Source organism: Dermacentor albipictus, chromosome 8, assembly GCF_038994185.2.
Source record: "Dermacentor albipictus isolate Rhodes 1998 colony chromosome 8, USDA_Dalb.pri_finalv2, whole genome shotgun sequence".
NCBI lineage: Eukaryota > Metazoa > Arthropoda > Arachnida > Ixodida > Ixodidae > Dermacentor > Dermacentor albipictus.
In genome coordinates, this window is record NC_091828.1 from 135,679,787 (window position 1) to 135,698,267 (window position 18,481).

At 42.3% G+C, this 18,481-nt stretch overlaps 1 protein-coding gene across 8 annotated transcripts in view; it reads left to right on the forward strand.

Annotated features, from left to right (window-relative positions):
* The window catches only part of LOC139049193 (sodium-independent sulfate anion transporter-like), a 492,963-nt gene that overhangs the window by 406,105 nt on the left and 68,377 nt on the right, over nt 1-18,481 (forward strand). For all 8 annotated transcript variants that reach the window (XM_070524550.1, XM_070524548.1, XM_070524556.1 and 5 more), the window contains exons 12-15: nt 2,736-2,791; nt 3,417-3,557; nt 7,609-7,667; nt 8,344-8,430. In XM_070524550.1, the coding sequence (XP_070380651.1) occupies nt 2,736-2,791; nt 3,417-3,557; nt 7,609-7,667; nt 8,344-8,430 (343 nt within the window). The remainder of the gene's footprint in view (nt 1-2,735; nt 2,792-3,416; nt 3,558-7,608; nt 7,668-8,343; nt 8,431-18,481) is intronic.

Consider the following 18,481-nt stretch of genomic DNA (forward strand, 5'->3'; position numbering starts at 1 on the left):
ACAGCTCTCTTGTTTGAAACAAACGATGACAATATAAACACGTGTATGCGAGCACTGTAGACGTGTTTCCGCAAGGCCGCGTTAGCAGTAACGGCTCCGTTGACAGCCGCCGATGGCTAGGAGCCGGCAGGCATAGTTCGCTGGGCCATCGAATCCGACACCGGTGGCGCTTGTGACATGATCGCTTGCAGTAAGGAAGCGCCTATGTTAGTCGGCACAACATGTACACAGTTATCTCATGCTTAAATTGCAGCACATTTGATTTCATTGGCGCCAACGGAAGCGAACGAGCATGCCAGGCGAGCTTGCGATCGCTGGGAGACTGTGTAGGCCTAGCTCGCCGGCCGTCTATCCGAGGCCGAGGGCCCTTGCCGATGCGTCCGCAGCTCGTAATAAAGCGCCTAAATTGATCAGCACAATCAATGCCTGAACATTTATGTTTCTCTTAAGTGAAAATACAGTTAGTTTTCTCGGTGCCGTTAGTAGCGATAAGTAAACACGCCAGTCAGGCGAGCCGCTTCGTATAGACGATTGCTGGCACGTCTGCGCTGACCGCGTCCGATTAGAAATCACGCCAACGATTTACTATATCGCACAGCGTTTTATAACATGCACTCTTTCGAGGCCACTTAATTCTATAAGTTACTTCGTGTCAGAAACAAATTGCAGCTTATTTATGTGCCGCCGTCAGCGGCGAAAGAGGCCCTCGTTTCGACCAGGGAGAAAAAAAAATGGCTGTGGCTTAGCTAAGGTTAAGCCCAGGATGCGAAGCATACTAGCCTTTATTTTAGTTGTTGAACCGCTGTTTAGCCTGGTGAACTGCTGTTGCTTGGCTATATTTGGTTCGGCTAGTCAAAGAAACAACTCATGCGTTACTCTGCTTCGCCTTCAAGAGTGGAACGCGATAGCGTTCCCGTCGACCCGCCAAGGGGTGTAAGACAACGGGCTACGGCGCAGCGACTACGCGCCCCGCATTGGACGCGGTGAGCGTCGAGCAACGCAGCGTTCGGCGCGGCAACGAAATGTGCGCCTGAGCAAGCGACGCACGCCTGAGCCTTAGAAACAGCTCGTTTCTAAGGCAACACCGCATTCACTAGAGGCGCTTTTGTACCGCTTTGAAGCATCGTACTCGTGGCTCAGTCGTAGCGTCTCCGTCTCACACTCCGGAGACCCTGGTTCGATTCCCACACAGCCCATCTTGCAAGAGTTGAGCCAAAGCCACCTAGAAAATCAGTCTCTGTAGCACGCCGCAACCTTCGCTTCTCATTCCAACGAGCAGCTCTGTCTCCAGGAGGCATCTCACCTCGTGAGTGTCTAGCAGAGGCAAGCGCAGCTGCTTACATACCGCCGCGACGCCGCGAGTTGGAGCCCCGTTTCTCCGCTGTCGTGACGTCACGGTGTCACGTGGTATTGAAGGCGACACCGCCGCGCCTGAGGAGCTGGGTTGAGCTCTCGTAGTATGCTTCGCATAAAAACAGACATGATCGGAGCGGCGAGGCGCTCGCTCGCCGGCTCCGCCCCTTCGGGTCTATGACGTGGCCGTGACGTTCGCGCTACCTGCGCTGTCATTGGCTGCGGTCGCCCGACCGATGCGGCAGTCACACGAGAATATTCAGCAAGCTGGTCGCATGCGCGGCGTGCGATTCGGCGCCGCGTGCGGCGGATTTGGTTGAGAACCTGTTGAGTGCGGCTGCCGATGCGAATGGTCGTAGGACCGATCGCACCCAAAATCGCACCATGTGTCTCCCGCTTTAGGTGGGCGGACGAGATTAAGAAGTTTGCAGGGACAACATGGCCACAATTAGTACATGACCGGGGTAGTTGGAGAAGTATGGGAGAGGCCTTGGCCCTGCAGTGGGCATAACCAAGCTGATGAGGATGAGATACTATTTCCTAACTAATTGTGATTTTTATTGAATAGATATTTCACTACAAGAATTTATCTGCAAGCACTGTACTTTGGCTTGCCGCGCTGCGGCTGCCGATGTCCCGGGCTGGCTTGCATCTTCGTTGCTCTCGGAGTCAAAGTCTGATGAAAAGGCAGCATCCAAAGACTCGTTGCTGCTCCGGTCTACCGATAAAATCAGCCGCAGACAGAGCAAAATGGCAGATTTGTGATCTTTTGAAGCGCGCTCGCCGCTCCTGGAGGCAGCCATTTTTGCTTTCTACTTTGACGATTGCGAAACTTCAGAGTGCGTTCAAAAATTAACGCCTGGCGGGGAAAAAGTGAACTGTTAAGAAAACAAGAATATAGCTATCCTCCTTTATGTCCTATGGTGCAGCATCCATGAGTGACACGGAAGGCCTCGAAAGCGGCGTTTCAAAATATCGATAGCAGCCAGCCATTTTTGCTTTCTACTTTGACGATCACGAAAACTTCGAAGTGCATTAAAAAATCACCGTCAGATGGGGGGGGGGGGGGGACTAACTGCTTAGCGAAGAAAAATATAGTTCTCGTCCTTCATGTCTGATAGTGCAGTGTGTCCATAAGTGGCGTGGAGGGTCTCGAAAGTGGCGTTTCAAACTGTTGTTAGCGGGCTAACCATGCCCAATGGGCAAGCTATGCAAAGAGTTTAGAAATAGACAAAATGTGGCATTCCCTTCCGTCTAGCAGCAGACAGGGTACTGTCACTCATACATCTGTTACAGAAACTTTCCATTTTTGCTGTGCTCTTTTGTCAGCTGTTGCTTATCTGTACATTTGCTCAGGTATTGTTTGCACTTGCACTTTTCAGAACGGCCATAAACAACAACAGTGGCGTTCGTACCCCGATGGGTGGAGTCTTCACAGGTGAGTGTTTGCCAAGCCAAAAATGTTAACCCTTCAGAGGAAGCTTTAGCTCTGGCACAGCTCGGATTTCCTTGACCAAATACATGCAAAATATTAGGCAACTGCAAAATGGACTGAAGTAGAAATTGTTAAATTTAAGCGACTGATAGTCATAAAATTTTTATTTGGAGTCCCAATTTTTCACTACAAATTTATAAATTGTAAGTTTTCTCGAAGGAAAACAAATAAGCTATGTATAAAGTCTGGAACTGTTTAACCCTGCAATAAAATCAGATGAACTTGGATCTGTAAGCCACCCATTGGTATAGTCTGGTAGGTTGTCTCACTAGTGTGTCAACAAAGTTGGCAGGCTGCTGCAGTGCATGAGGGTGTGCATATAGTGACAGTCTGCTGACTGTTTGCATTGTTATAATGTGAATGAATACAGTGTTCCCTGTCTTCCTTGTGGGACACCACTTTTTAAAATATTCAGTGTTACAGCCTACTGTCAAGATGCACTAGTTGTAACATAGGCAGTCACCAGATGCATCCTTTACAATAATACTCTGTGTGACGTCAAGCTCATTACAAAAGCTTGTAGCTGGGCACATTGACACCTGCTCTGGGCTTTGCCCCACTTGTGCAGGTGCCATCGTCATCATGGCACTGGTGTTCATGGCACCCTACTTCAAGTACATTCCCAAGGCATCTCTGTCAGCCATCATCATCACGGCGGTCATTTTCATGGTCCACTACCAGGATGTGCCAGCCATGTGGCGAACAAACCGTGCGTGTTTTCTCCTCCGACTTCTTTCTGATGGAGTACAGGCAGGCAGGCACTACTACCTACAGATGGTAGTGCGATAGTAAACTTGTTTGATCCCGGAGATGGCGTGATAAAATGTTGGTTGATCTTGGAGACAGTTTAGTCTGTGACTGCGTGGGTCACTTGGGTCCCTTGGTAGGGGCTGCCATATCCTTCTGATTTGCCGGGCAGTCGTGTATAATTGCCATCCTACAAAACACATTGCAGGAGAGTTTTATAATATTTAATGAACTATTTTATGAGAACTGAGCTTCACATAGCTTCCAGAGTGTGCATTCGTTTAGCATAACATCTTATCTTTAAGAGTACTGACACATTTTTAATTGTCCTTATCTTTTGTGTAAAACGAAGGGCTAAGTCTTTAAAGAATGTCCTGTATAATCTGCCATACTACTTGTTTCTGAGAGCCAATTTTGGTATACAGGAGCTGGATGCATCATGACATTACAATACATTGGCTTGTTTCTTTCCTGTGATCACTGTGGCTGGCACACGCGAACGAGGGTCTGAAATCTGGCAACATTGATGCCTTCGGGTAGCATGTGTGGGTTTATTGACCGGTTTCCTTCATCCAAAAAGATCACGTTCTTGTGACGCCTGCGGCAGAAAAGATGTTCCACATCCACCGCCAAGGTTTGTGAGTGGTGGCGCTGGCTAACACTCCCAGGTTTCTACTAGGAAACGTAAATACCCAAGAAAGTGGATGGGGAACCAGAGCAGCAGTAGCTCAATTAGTAGAGCATTGCACGCGTAATGCAAAGTTTGTGGTATTGTTCCCCACCTGTGGCAAGTTGTTTTTTCATCCACTTTCATTTCCATTAATTCATCATTTCTTTATTTCATTTATTAAACGCAAGTAATTACCCCTGTGCTATCCTTGGTGTCAGTGTTGGCTTGTTATGATATGACCAATAAAAACTGGGCCCCTCGGTTAACTAACCCTTCCTTCTCGAGAGCTGCCAGAAGTAATACATGCAGTGTGCATGTGATGGGACAGCTGGAGCGTGAAATTAAATTCTGCCAAGTGTAATGTTGTTCGCTTCACTAACAACAGGGTCCTGCGTGTCACAAATTACTTTCTACAGACTGAAAAGTTGATTGGGGTCAGCAGTGATAAGAACTTAGGGGTAGTTCTTAAAAATAATCTTTCTTCGAACGACCATATAGGGAGCGTGGCGACTAAGCCTAGTCGTATGTTAAATTTTCTAAACTGATATTTCTGGAGAGCTCCCCATAAGGTTAAGGAAACACTTTATTTGACAAACGTTCGCATGATCTCGGAGTATAGTTGCTCTGCCTGGAACCCAGAAACAAATACATCCATTAAAAAATGCGCAGCCCAGTTTATTACTGCCAACTGTGATTTCACTCTTAGCTCATCACAAATACGAGTTAATTTTGGACGGCCACTTCTCGGGAATCATTGTAAATATTTACGACTTAAGCTTTTCTTCAATATTTGCACAGGCAAGACTGGTTTGTGTAGGGACATGTACAAGAAGAACCCAAGTTACATATCACCCAGAACAGATCATCCTCAAAAAGTACAAGAGTATGAATGCCGTATCAGCCTACATAAGCATTCCTTCTTTTCCAAGGCTGTACATGACTGGAGTAAACTGCCACATGAAATTGTCACAACAATGCCATCTGTTTTGAAAATTTGTTTTCACGACATTTATATGTTTAGTACAAAAGCTTGTTTTGCTATAGATAAAATAAGAGATTGACCTTTTCTGTTCTTGGCTTACAATATTAACCACAAATATAATGTTCCCTTAATCACTGTATTTTATATTATTGTGTTGTATTATGTATTACATCTATTTCTCTTGTGTTTCATGATAACCGTAGGTGTAATGTATTAATTACTGTATTTTTAATAATGTTTTTTACTATGTATTAGATGTATTCTTTTATACTATCAACCATCTGTATTTGTACATATATATAATATTCTTCCCCCCTCCTCTAATGCCCAACATTGGGTGCTGTAGATATGTAAGTAAATAAATAAATGCACCGCTCGTTAACTTTTTTATGAAGCACACTGCCATATACAGCCTAACTGCTACACAGCGTCAGCAAACCTTGCTCTGTGTCATGTCATCATGATGATGTCAATGACACCAGGCCCATCTATCTGAGGCAATTTTAGTATTGAATTAAAATGTTCTATAGCAGGTTCTCAACTGTAGTACTTGCTAAATACAATCCCTTTAGTATGTGCAAGATGCATGTGGTAGAGTTTTTATAGCGTCGAAGGTATGTTCCACTACTCCTTTAAACCTGCTTTTCAATACATGAGCCCTTTTTTTAAATTGGTTAAGAGCATAAGATTTTGTTCACATTCTGTTTGCAACTACAATAGAACCCCCAGAACATCGCAAAATCGGGGGATGCACAACCGCAGTTACACTGTATTCTGTATGCATCCTTTGTAGCCTGGTTCAGAACTGGAAAAGTGATTAGTCTATGCATAGGCCACCATACTTTTCATAATGGTTATAGAACTGTTAAAAAAATATTAACTAGTGTAATGTAGCAATTGCTTCTGCCCGATTCTGTGCCACTTTTATCACCCATCGTTCACAGCCAGCTGATTCTGTTGATAACGTGGGCAGAGTGCCACTCTGACCGCTGACAAAGTGCAACAAAGAATGGCATTGGAATAAAATTGTTACATTATCCCGTCCATGAAATATCAAACCCTGGACTGCATGGAGGACACCTTACACAGTGATAAAAGGCTGTTTGAGATTGACAACGATGGACATTAAGTGTAAATAAGCTTCCATTCTGTGAAGATAAACTTTACAGGTTTAACTTAATTTGTGATTGTTACAATCGGACGCATGCTACATTTTTTTATTATAAAATCTGGCAATATAGATTTAGGTGCACATTGTTCTTGCTATGAACGACAAAATCTTATAAATTTAGGCAACTACTTCAAATGAAGCAGTGGTGCATTCAGATGTATTTTATGTGTTTGCTTTTAACTCTGTCTGCCAGATAGCTTTACCAGTTTTGTCAATACCATCAAGATTAAATAAATGGAAGTTGACTGTATTTGAATGTAACATAAATCTTAAATGTTTCTCACTGATACTGCCATGCAGCAAATACATGCTTATGAGTTATAATTAGGGGTATGTGAATTTTCAAAACTTTCAAATAACGAATCAAATGGTGTCCTATTCGACTAAGTCTTTGGATTGAATAGTCACTATTCATAAATGCGAATATTTCTCGAATAACTTTCAAATATTTCAATACATCAACTGCACCCAAGTAAACATAATTTTGGAGCAAAATTGCAGTAAATTTTCACCCCGCAGGCTTAGTATAGACGTAAAATGTGAGAAATTGTGTAGTGGAGCAGGTTACGTCAGTTAGGTAGCCATACTTTCCAGGCTGTCAAGTGATCATTCGCACTTTCTGAAGAACCCTTTGCATGTGAAGAAATTACTTATTCACTCCTGATGTTCTGTTTGTGCTGTTAATAAATGCTCCATAACGTACTATGTAACGAAAGAAACTTGCCAACATTAAGAATACCGGGATGTGAGCATTGTTTTATATTAATTGGGATAAGGACTATCCATTATTCAGAAACTATTCGAAAACTATTTGATATTCGATTCGCTCTTAGCACTATTCTATTTGTATTCAATTCGGCCTCAAAAATCACTGTTCTCACACTCCTAGCTATAGTTAATATTGGATGTAAAAAGTTACTTTGATGTCAGATGCATGTTTGTTTTATTGATGTTTGACAGTAATTGACTGCAGTTTATAAGAGCCTTCTTGGAATATTTCTTATGTGCTGCCATTCTATAACAAAATTTCAAAGCACAAAATGTTTTTTTCTCTAGCCAGGACGACAACAAATGCTAAAAAAATTCAAGAAAGTGTGTACAAAGATGTCCACAGAAACGAATCTTTACTGACTTGTTCAGCTGTATGAAACAAATAATTTATACTATATTATGTGCAATATCTGTTTCAGGTGTGGACTTGCTTCCCTTTGCAGCAACTTTCATCGTGTCATTTGTCCTTGGTTTGGAGGTGAGTGCGGTATGCTCACAAAGACATTGTGCAATGACTGTGTGCCGCAGATCTGTCCCATCACAGTTTTCAAAGAACTTGAGCAATGCAGTTAATGCTACACAGAACTTTTTCTTGAGTTGGCATTGAGTGCTGACAGTCGAGAACAAATTCACCTGATTCTGTTTGATATCATGAAGACATTTCAATGGGTGTCACCTGTTGAAGAATCCTGATTTGGCGTTCAGATGTTGCCTGTTGATCAACTTGATTGAAGACTAACAGCACACACTTATATAAATTCGTGCTGAAGCCTCTGACATTGTGTATGCAGGGTTCTTCTTCGTAACTGCATTTTGGCTGTGGTCTCTTGTAAGTGAACAGCCTGCTAGCTAATGTCAATGTAAAATTTAGGCGTATGCAAATATATGAACTAACTTAAATATCATATGGCCCTAATGATGGCTTTTGTACAGTGCTTTTGATTTTGCAGTTGGTCATGTTATTCTTTACATTTTTATTCTATAGCTTAATATTCCCTTGCAGATTTTCATGTTCAAAGCATATAAATTTGTCACGCATATTGATAGATTTATAATTTTTCTTGTGTAATTGCAGTCAAGACTGTCAGGATGTTCAAATGAATAAAAGAAATTAAAAACAATCCCAACTACTGTGTCCCCTTTTTAACTTCCAGTATGGCATCATTGTCGGTGTTGTCATCTCCCTTGTTCTGCTGATGTACGAGCATGCCAGGCCACAAATAAAGATCACCAGGAAACAGGTACGTAGTGTAGCTGCACAGTTATTATCATCTGCTGCTGTATTACATGCTAGCCAATCTGTAGCCATTACCGGGTACCTGCTTGAAAACATGTCGCTTTTTGGTGGCTATGAAGCCAGTGGCCTTTGAGGCTTTTCAATCCCATTGAAATGTATAACACTAAAGACAAATATTACGTCTGGCTAAGTTGATAGTTTAGTGTTTTAAAAGCAACAGATGCACCATTGTTTTTGAAAGCGGAGCTTAGGAGCTTTCATAAATGAGCAAATGACATAAACACAAGAGACCAGAGATGTTACCACTCTGTAAATGTGGAACTATCTTCTTATGGCCCATTATGTTTTCGATCTGTTGTAAAGGCAACTGATGCAAACAAGGCTCTCACTAGTTGAGACATTTTGGTTTCCCAGGGAAGAGCAAACATGTCTAGCCATGCATCCTCTCTAACTGACTTCAAGTGCAAAAAAATTATGTTAATGGGGGCCATTACAATCAGGCACCACCAATCTAGTTGTGTGTTTGCATAAGAGCATTTTTTGTTGGGCTAATTGTTGAAATTAACCCAACAAGAAAGCAATTAGAAGACAAGTGGAAAGAGACACACATACCGCAGAGTTCTGCATGTGTGTCTGTTCACACCTGTCCTCTAATAGATGTGTTCATGGCTCGTGACATCCTGGGCGTAGTATTCTCTTTGGGGTGGCACATACTGCGATATACACGTTACAGACATTGAGTAACGTCTGCTGTCAGGCTAGTTGGTACATTATTTTTAGAATTGGTTTTAGGCGCAACAATTAAGACACTGACAACAGAATAAATGACACGGACTGGCACAGACTCGCAATTAATTTTTATTTTTCCCAATGCTTCAGTTATGTACCCTCAGGCATGCGAACAGAAACACATACGGGTGAGGTCACATGAGATGGAAATCAAACCCAATCATATCCTATCAGAGCATGTGTTGGTGGGCTACTTGGTTAAGCATGATTACAAAGACGGCGACGAATAAAACAACACATGAAGAAGGGGAACACGAGACAGCACGTAGGCACAACGTGCTGCACCTACGTGCTGTCTCGTGTCCCCCTTCTTCATGTGTTGTTTTATTCGGCACCGTCTTTGTAATCATATTCTATCAGCCAGGAAACTAAACTCATTCTCGTGAAGAGATGACAACCGAATGCTAATACACTGGCCACCAAACTTTTCGATATAAAGCGCCTGTGCTAATTCCTACGCCACTGTATCCTTACTTTTTCATAATATGCATGTGTCTTCCAGCAAAGGTTCACACGATGCACACTTTGCAGTGATACAACAAATGCGAGCCTGTCCCATTCTTGATTGATAGAACATGGTCTCGCAGGCGATCATTTATACAACGCCCAGTTTGGCCAATGTATACCTTGCCGCAGTCTAAAGGAACCTTGCACACTACGCCAGAGGAACGTCTTTTCAAGAAACACTTTACGTGGTTTTTTATACACTCGGCCCTTTTTACGGAAGACAGGTGTGCACAAATGCGAGAAAATTTCCGAGGAGCCAAAAACACTACCGGTACATCGTACCGGTAGTGTTTTTCTCGTGATTAATCAAATGCTTTCTCGTGATTACGAGAAAGCGTTTGATTCTGTCGAAACCTCAGCAGTCATGGAGGCATTACGGAATCAGGGTGTAGATGAGCCGTATGTAAAAATACTGAAAGATATCTATAGCGGCTCCACAGCCACCGTAGTCCTCCATAAAGCAAGCAACAAAATCCCAATAAAGAAAGGCGTCAGGCAGGGAGATACGATCTCTCCAATGCTATTCACAGCATGTTTACAGGAGGTATTCAGAGACCTGGATTGGGAAGAATTGGGGATAAAAGTTAATGGAGAGTACCTTAGTAACTTGCGATTCGCTGATGATATTGCCTTGCTTAGTAACTCAGGGGACCAATTGCAATGCATGCTTACTGACCTGGAGAGGCAAAGCAGAAGAGTGGGTCTAAAAATTAATCTGCAGAAAACTAAAGCAATGTTTAACAGTCTCGGAAGAGAACAGCAATTTACAATAGGCAGCGAGGCACTGGAAGTAGTGAGGGAATACACCTACTTGGGGCAGGTAGTGACGGCGGATCCAGATCATGAGACGGAAATAATTAGGAGAATAAGAATGGGCTGGGGTGCGTTTGGCAGGCATTCTCAAATCATGAACAGCAGGTTGCCATTATCCCTCAAAAGGAAAGTGTATAACAGCTGTGTGTTACCAGTACTCACATATGGGGCAGAAACCTGGAGGCTTACGAAAAGGGTTCTGCTGAAATTGAGGACGACGCAACGAGCTATGGAAAGAAGAATGATAGGTGTAACGTTAAGGGATAAGAAAAGAGCAGATTGGGTCAGGGAACAAACGCGAGTTAATGACATCTTAGTTGAAATCAAGAAAAAGAAATGGGCATGGGCAGGACATGTAATGAGGAGGGAAGATAACCGATGGTCATTAAGGGTTACGGACTGGATCCCAAGGGAAGGGAAGCGTAGCAGGGGGCGGCAGAAAGTTAGGTGGGCGGATGAGATTAAGAAGTTTGCAGGGACGGCGTGGCCACAATTAGTACATGACCGGGGTTGTTGGAGAAATATGGGAGAGGCCTTTGCCCTGCAGTGGGCGTAACCAGGCTGATGATGATGATGATGACATCGTACCTAGAAGCAACATTCTTTAGCAAATGAGCAACTCTGTGTACATACGGAATAACAATAAAAGTGAATGGAATGAATGAATGGAAAACAGTAAAACGAGCTATTGCCATTACTAGCTTACAGTTGGCCCTAACTAGGTCTTGCCCCCACGTCATTCAAGAAAGCTTTAATTTGCAGGTGTCTAGGCTTGACTCGGCGGGCTTCCCTGCTTCTTTGTTAGTTTCAGTGAGCACAGCTTTGTTGAAGAAATTTTGGCGTGAGCCCAACAGTGCTTCAGAAGAATGCGAAAAGAAATGGAAAGCACGTCCTGTTGTCATACTGTATATACACAGGGTTTCTCATTCATTAAAGAATGTTGTTTCTAGGTATGGATGTACCAGTAGTGTTTTCAGCTCCTTAGAAACGTTCTCACATTGGTGTGCGCCTGTCTTGTGTAAAAAGGGCCGAGCGTGTAAAAAACTACGTAAAGTGTTTCTTGAAAAAATGTTCTGCTTGCGTTGTGTGTAAGACTCCTTTAGACTGTGGCAAGGTATACATCGGCCAAACGGGGCGTTGTATAAATGATCGCCTGCGAGAGCATGCTCTATCAACCAAGAATGGGACAGGCTCGCATTTGCCGTATCACTGCAAAGTCTGCACGTGTGAACCTGTGCTGGAAAACACATGCATATTACGAAAAAGAAAGGATACAGTGGCACGGGAACTAGCAGAGGCAATGTATATCAGAAAGTTTGATGACCAGTGTAGCAGCGTTCCCTCGTTGTCTCATCATGAGAATGAGTTTAGTTTCCTGGCTGATAGGATATCATCGGGTTTGCTTTCCATCTCATGTGACCTCACCTATATATGTTCCTTTTCGCATGCCTGAGGGTATATAAGTGACACAACAGGAAAAATAAAAATTACTTGGGAGTCTGCGCCTGTCCGTGTCTTTTATTCTGTTGTCCGTGTCTTAATTTTTACACCTAAAACCAATTTCAAAATATATAGGCAGTGAGTTGACAAGGATATCTATTTGGAAGGAATTATGAGGTTGATATGAGCTTTGTAGCATACATTCCCAAAGTTTGAAACAAGAAGCAGTGGTGGTCCAATTATTTTGGTCCTGTAATGCATAAATGGTCATTTTCTTAAAAGATAACTAGCACACTCCATGTTACCTCAAGTTTGACAGCACTTATACCAAAGCTGCTTTTGGTTTCAATGTTTATTCTAACTGAATTAGTCATATCATAAGAAACCAACAAACACTGACACCAAGGACAACGTAGGGGAAATTACTTGTGCTTAATAAATGAAATAAGGAAACATATAAATTAATGGAAATGAAAGTGGATGAAAAGACAACTTGCCGCAGGTGGAGACCGAACCCACAACTTTCGATGCTCAATTGGTAGAGCATCGCACCCGAAATGCGAAGGTTGTGGGTTCGGTCTCCACCTGCGGCAAGTTGTTTTTTCATTCACTTTCATTTCCATTAATTTTAATGTTTATTTATTTCATTTATTAAGCACAAGTAATTTCCCTTATTTTGCCCTTGGTGTCAGTGTTTGTTGGCTTCTTATGATATGATTAATAAAAAAATCAGGCTCCTCAGTTAATCCCCTTCCTTCTTGTTTATTAAATAACGAGGGTCTCGAATCTGGCAACATTGATGCCTTCAAGTAGCATGTGTGGGTTTATTGACCAGTCGCCTTAACTCAAAAAGATCACGTTCTCGTGATGCCTGTGGCAGAAAGGACGTTCCACGTCCACCGCCAAGGTCTGGGAGTGGTGGCGCTGGCTAACACTCCCAGGCTTCTACTAGGACACATAAATACCCAAGAAAGTGGATGGGGAAACGGATCAGCAGTAGCTCAATTGGTAGAGCATCGCGCGCGAAATGCGAAGGTTGTGGGTTCGGTTCCTACCTGCAGCAAGTTGTTTTTTCATCCACTTTAATTTCCATTAATTTATTGTTTCTTTATTTCATTCATTAAGCACAAGTAATTTCCCCTATGTTATCCTTGGTGTCAGTGTTTGTTGGCTTCTTATGATATGACTAATAAAAAAATCAGGCTCCTCAGTTAATCCCCTTCCTTCTCATTTATTCTAACTGAATGTGCCTTGAGAAACCACTGGCTTCAATTTGTGCATTGCTATATAGGCCCTGAAGTAATTGCGTAGTTAAAAGGTTGATTGGTGAAATTTTATTACTTGGTCAAGAATGAATTTCAATTCGTTGTGCAAATAATGCCCACTTATTTGAGCTATCTATCTAAAGGATTGGGAGTGTGCTATTTATTTATTTATTTATTTACAAATACTGCTGTCTCAAAATTGAGACATAGCAGGAGGGGGTAAGTACATCAAGATAACATACAATCAACATGTCACATGTAAACGAACTTCGTCTACAAAACGCTCAAGTGGCGATTCTCGGAGATTAGTATGTAGCGTGTTCCACAATTCAATGGTAAATGGCAAGAAAGAAAATTTGAAGCTATCTAAGTGAGCTTGAAAGGGAACAATATTCAAGGGATTGGCTGTTTGCGTTACACGTGCCAAGGAGCCAACAAGTGTCACAGGTACGTCGACAATGACAGAAGCATGTGCAATTTTGCGCAACATTATAATCCTTTCACACGTGCGCCTATGTGCCAACGGCTCAAGCGATAGCAGGCCAGCATGCAGAGAAGGGGAGAAATTGCGATCGTATCGATTATAAATAAATCTAATAGCTTTCTTCTGCACAGCCTCAAGCTTTGATACATCAGATACGCAGGGGGGTGACCAGACAGCAGATGCATATTCTAGAGTGGGCCTCACGAGGGATCTGTAAGCTGCTAGTTTGCATTCCTTGGTTGCTGGTTTTAGTGTTCTTTTTAAATATCCAAGTCGTTTTAGAGCCCTGGAACAAATGAAGTCAACGTGTTTGTGCCATTTTAAGTTGGAAGGAAAAATTACACCAAGATATTTGAATTCGGTGACAAAAGTCAAAATCTTCTCATCATTACTGTAGGCAAATTTCAGGCGTTCCTTATTGTTCGAAAAGGTCATTGATACCGTTTTATCGAAGTTGATTTCCATTTGCCAGGTCTTGCACTAGTTGCAGAAGGCATTGAACGTGTTATTCAGCATCTCCTGGGCGTTGACGCTGACGATGTTAGAGTACAAGACACAGTCGTCTGCATACGAACGGAGCTTAACAGCAGTGTTAGTAACAACATTCTCAATATCATTAAGGTAAATAATGAATAAAAGTGGTCCCAATACGGAGCCCTGCGGGACGCTGGAAGAAATACCGACTGAAGATGAGTGCACCTGATTAAATGAGACAGACTGGGACTGCAGATGCAAGTCCTCTGCCTCTGAATAGAGTCAAGCTTTATAAGTAACTTAGCATGACATACCTTGTCAAACGCTTTGGAGTAGTCAACAAATATGGCGTGAATCTGGCCACGATTGTTAAGTGTAGTAGCAACGTCGTGAGGGAATTCAATTAGTTGCGTAACCGTGGAAAAACTCGATCTAAAACCATGCTGATGATGTGAAAGAATGTAATTAACGGTGAGGTACTGTATTATATGCTTATGAATTATGTGTTCTGGTAGTTTACAACAAGTAGATAATAACAAGATTGGTCTATAATTGGAAATTGTTTGCCTAATGCCAGATTTGTGTATCAGTACAACTTGAGCAACCTTCCAGACACTGAGAACAGTTTGCGATTCGACAGATTTTTGAAAGATGATAGTCAGATACCGCGCACAGTATTCTGAGTATCTCTTTAAAAATGTGTTTGGCATGTTATCTGGTCCTGCACTTTTACTAGTATCAATATTTAACTAGAGGCCGTGAACTCCGCTAATCGTTATTTGAAGTTTTGGAAAACATGCTGAAGCACTACCACAGTGAAACGTGGTAGTGCTACAGGTGATCTAAAAAAATTGTATAGCGTATTTTGATACACACAGTACACATCAAAACATACGTATGCGTCTCTGTAATTAATAATCTAGAAAAGTTAAGCTCCAGTCCATCCTGTGAAGATGGTTGTCCAGTGAAGCTGTAGTAGCACCTGATCCTATAGACCTGAGCACGACAACATTAGCATATTAACATTGCTGTTCCTTTCGTCGCTCATCATATCCATGCTGCTGTTCAGGCATCCTAACTGCGTGGCTTGCTTGGGCAGGAACCTTTGCTGAGCACGATCCTGTTTCGCATATTGAGGTTGCTGTTCCCATCGCCACTCATCATGTTCATGCTGCTCTTCGGGAGTCCTTACTGTTTGTAGCCTTTCCATGACACTATATCGCAACACAAATTAAATCAATTGCTAGGCGGGTTCTTCTTTTACATATGAAAGTGTAATGACGTCACTCAATGCTTCACATCCTACAGTTGCTGCTTCCAATCAAGAGCAGCTTATGCAACCATAATCATTACCGGGAAATGCTTGCAGCAAACGCTATGTGCAACGGCGAGCTTTCTGGTTCTCTTTCTTATTTATTTCCCCCGCGCAGCCGGTGCCGCTGCTACTGCAGAGGCAAGCACCATTTGGTGGTGCTGCAAGAAACTCAGCAGCGCACACGGCGTGCACCTTGCACTGTGATTAGTTGAATTGTCTGTCCATGGAGATGAAGATATCCCTGGATCCTAGTCATATTCAGTTTCACTGTAAAATCATATTTGTGGTCTCAACGATATTAAGTCATACCATACAATATTAATTGCTTATCCAATATCTACTACTCTTGCAGATATTATTTTAACATTTGAACACCAACTGCAGTGAAATTATAGACTGTGTGAAAAGCCCTGTTACAGATAATTTAGACATACAGCCTCAGTGGAAAATTTTATGCTTGAAATGCGAGTGGGCACTTCACAAAATGCTTGCAAAAATTGATGTTTTTCTTACTGAAACTGAAAAAGCGCCGGCGTTACAGAAGTGACATCCTTTGGAGAGAGAACCAGTGCCTTGGTAGTCTGCTTCCCTCGGTTGTGTACTGTTTCCCGTTGATCAGCGAAGAGGTCCCCCATGACTGCTAGCCACAGAGTTAGTATACTTTGCTAGCTGCTTTGTGCGCTGTTCCACATCGTTGCACACCCACAATGTTCCTTTAATTCGAAGTATTCTCCGAGCTAGTCCAGCCGGTTTTTTTCTATCTGGTTGTCTACGTTCAACAGCAGAGCCTAGATGTGTTCTGCCTCCGCTCGAAGAAGAGTGCATTGGAGCGGCGAAACAATCGAGATACGCGCATGTGTACATGTGCGCTTACTTTCGCTATTTTGTTGCTCTGTGCCGTGATGATAAGGTGCTGACAAAGACACGGGTCGATGGTCGCGCGATACTGTTAAAAATTGGCCGGGTGTACAGTATACAGAAGGGCACGAAGTGCGCAAGTGCTACTCCGAATCAGAGCAACACTTTTGATAGGAGTCGTCCAAACTAGATTCGGATGACGAGTGCTTCTCGCTGCCCAGTCCAGAGGCGTGCGTGATCTCTACCACTTTCAAACGTATGCATTCGGCAGTCTCAGGCAGTGATCTTACACGCAGCTCTCGGATGAACTCCGCAACCTTGTCTTCCAGTTCTGCGGTCCGCCCACGGAATGACGTTTTCTGTTGGTTTGCTGCTTCTGCCTCCTCCAGTACCGAATGCTCTTTTCGGATACTTCAAATTTGTGCTGTGCCGCAAGGTTGCCGTGGGCTTCCGTGCACTCAATCACCTTTTTCTTGAAGGTGACGGTGAATTGCCGTCGGCTTCCGCTCATTTTGAAACAAAATGTAAAAAAGCAGCCTTTAACCAATATAACTTTGTGACAATGTAAACGCAAATTAGCGGTGCCACAATGTCACCATGCCGCGCTACTGCTGATGGCGATGGCAAAGGGGGCTCTTTACTTCATCCGCCCATTGTTGCAAGACTTCCGTAGTGTTTCCGCCAATGTCCGGTATATAAGACAAGGGTCGACTTTTCGCAATGGTTTTTTAAAAAAAAGTTTGACTTATATTCCAGTTTTTACGGTATTTCACTTACACATACATGCAACACAATCACAACACAGCACAGAAACCAAGTTCTCCTGACAAGGGTGGCATCAGCAGAAGAAAGCTGTTATTTTCGTTTGGAGATTATTTTAAACAGCGATTCGAACAATTTCGTCCTCTACAAGGCTTAGGCACAGAAGTGCTTTCTCACTCAAACTGTTCTTCGCGCAGTACATCTTCACTTTGCTGAAGTATTACAAAGCGTCTTTGCACGGGACATCTGGGTCTGGTGTCAGGATGACATCGTTGTCCGACTCTTCTTCGGTTACAAGCTTCGCACTACCGTGCACCGCTGTGGCGATCACATCGTCCATGCTCACTTCCTCACAGACAGGAAGCTCCGACTCACTTAACTTTTAGCTCGTACTACACCGACACCAAACAATTATTAAAAGCCCATAATATACTTACAGTGTCCAACATAATTAAATATAATCTAGATATATAGTTATTTAAGCATATCAACAATTGATTCCTCTTTTCTTTCATTCCGTCTTCTTCACTAGACAAGGCTAACAGCACAAGGTTTGCTCTTAACAAGAACCTCATCTTACCCAAAGTCTGAACCAACTACAGCGAGCAAACTGTTCACTGCTTTTTTATTATGGAACTCACTGCCATTTGTTTTAAGATTAATGACACTATACTCATTTATTGTAGAATTCAAAAAGTACCTTTTGAACTAATCCTGTCTTATGTAACATTTTATGTATATACTACCACATAATGTGTGCATTTGCATTGTCATTGGTAAATGCTACAGTTTACTATATTACATTTATTAATAACTTGAGAAATTGTTAGACCATGTTGCTTTTCTGTTCAATTTGTTCGTATTTCTATATGTTGCTGATTAATTATAAAATATAAAGACACCAAACAAATGAACACACACACAATAGAAGACAATGAGACAGGGCGCTGTCTTCTCTTGTGTGTATTCATTTATTTGGCATCTTTATATTTTATAATGAACAACTACCAACTAGCCCAACAGGAAGTGCTTTTAAGTTGCTGATTAAGTTTGTCATGTAATTGTTTAAATTCGTGTTCTAGTATGTTTTTATAATTGCTGCCTTTCTTATTTGTTTTTGTAGTTATTGATCTTTTTTAATGTTGTTTCTATAACCACGTTTACTTTTCTTTTCGTGTAGACCATGTACAGGAGGTCCCAGTTTAGCATTTAACTCCATAATCTCCTCCTGTATATTGCATTCTGTAATATGTTTATATATCAGAATAAAATCTGATTTCTGATTGTGATATAGTGCTAGTATTGGGGCTTTACTGTTGTAAGAGAAGTGACAATGTTTTTTGTGCCC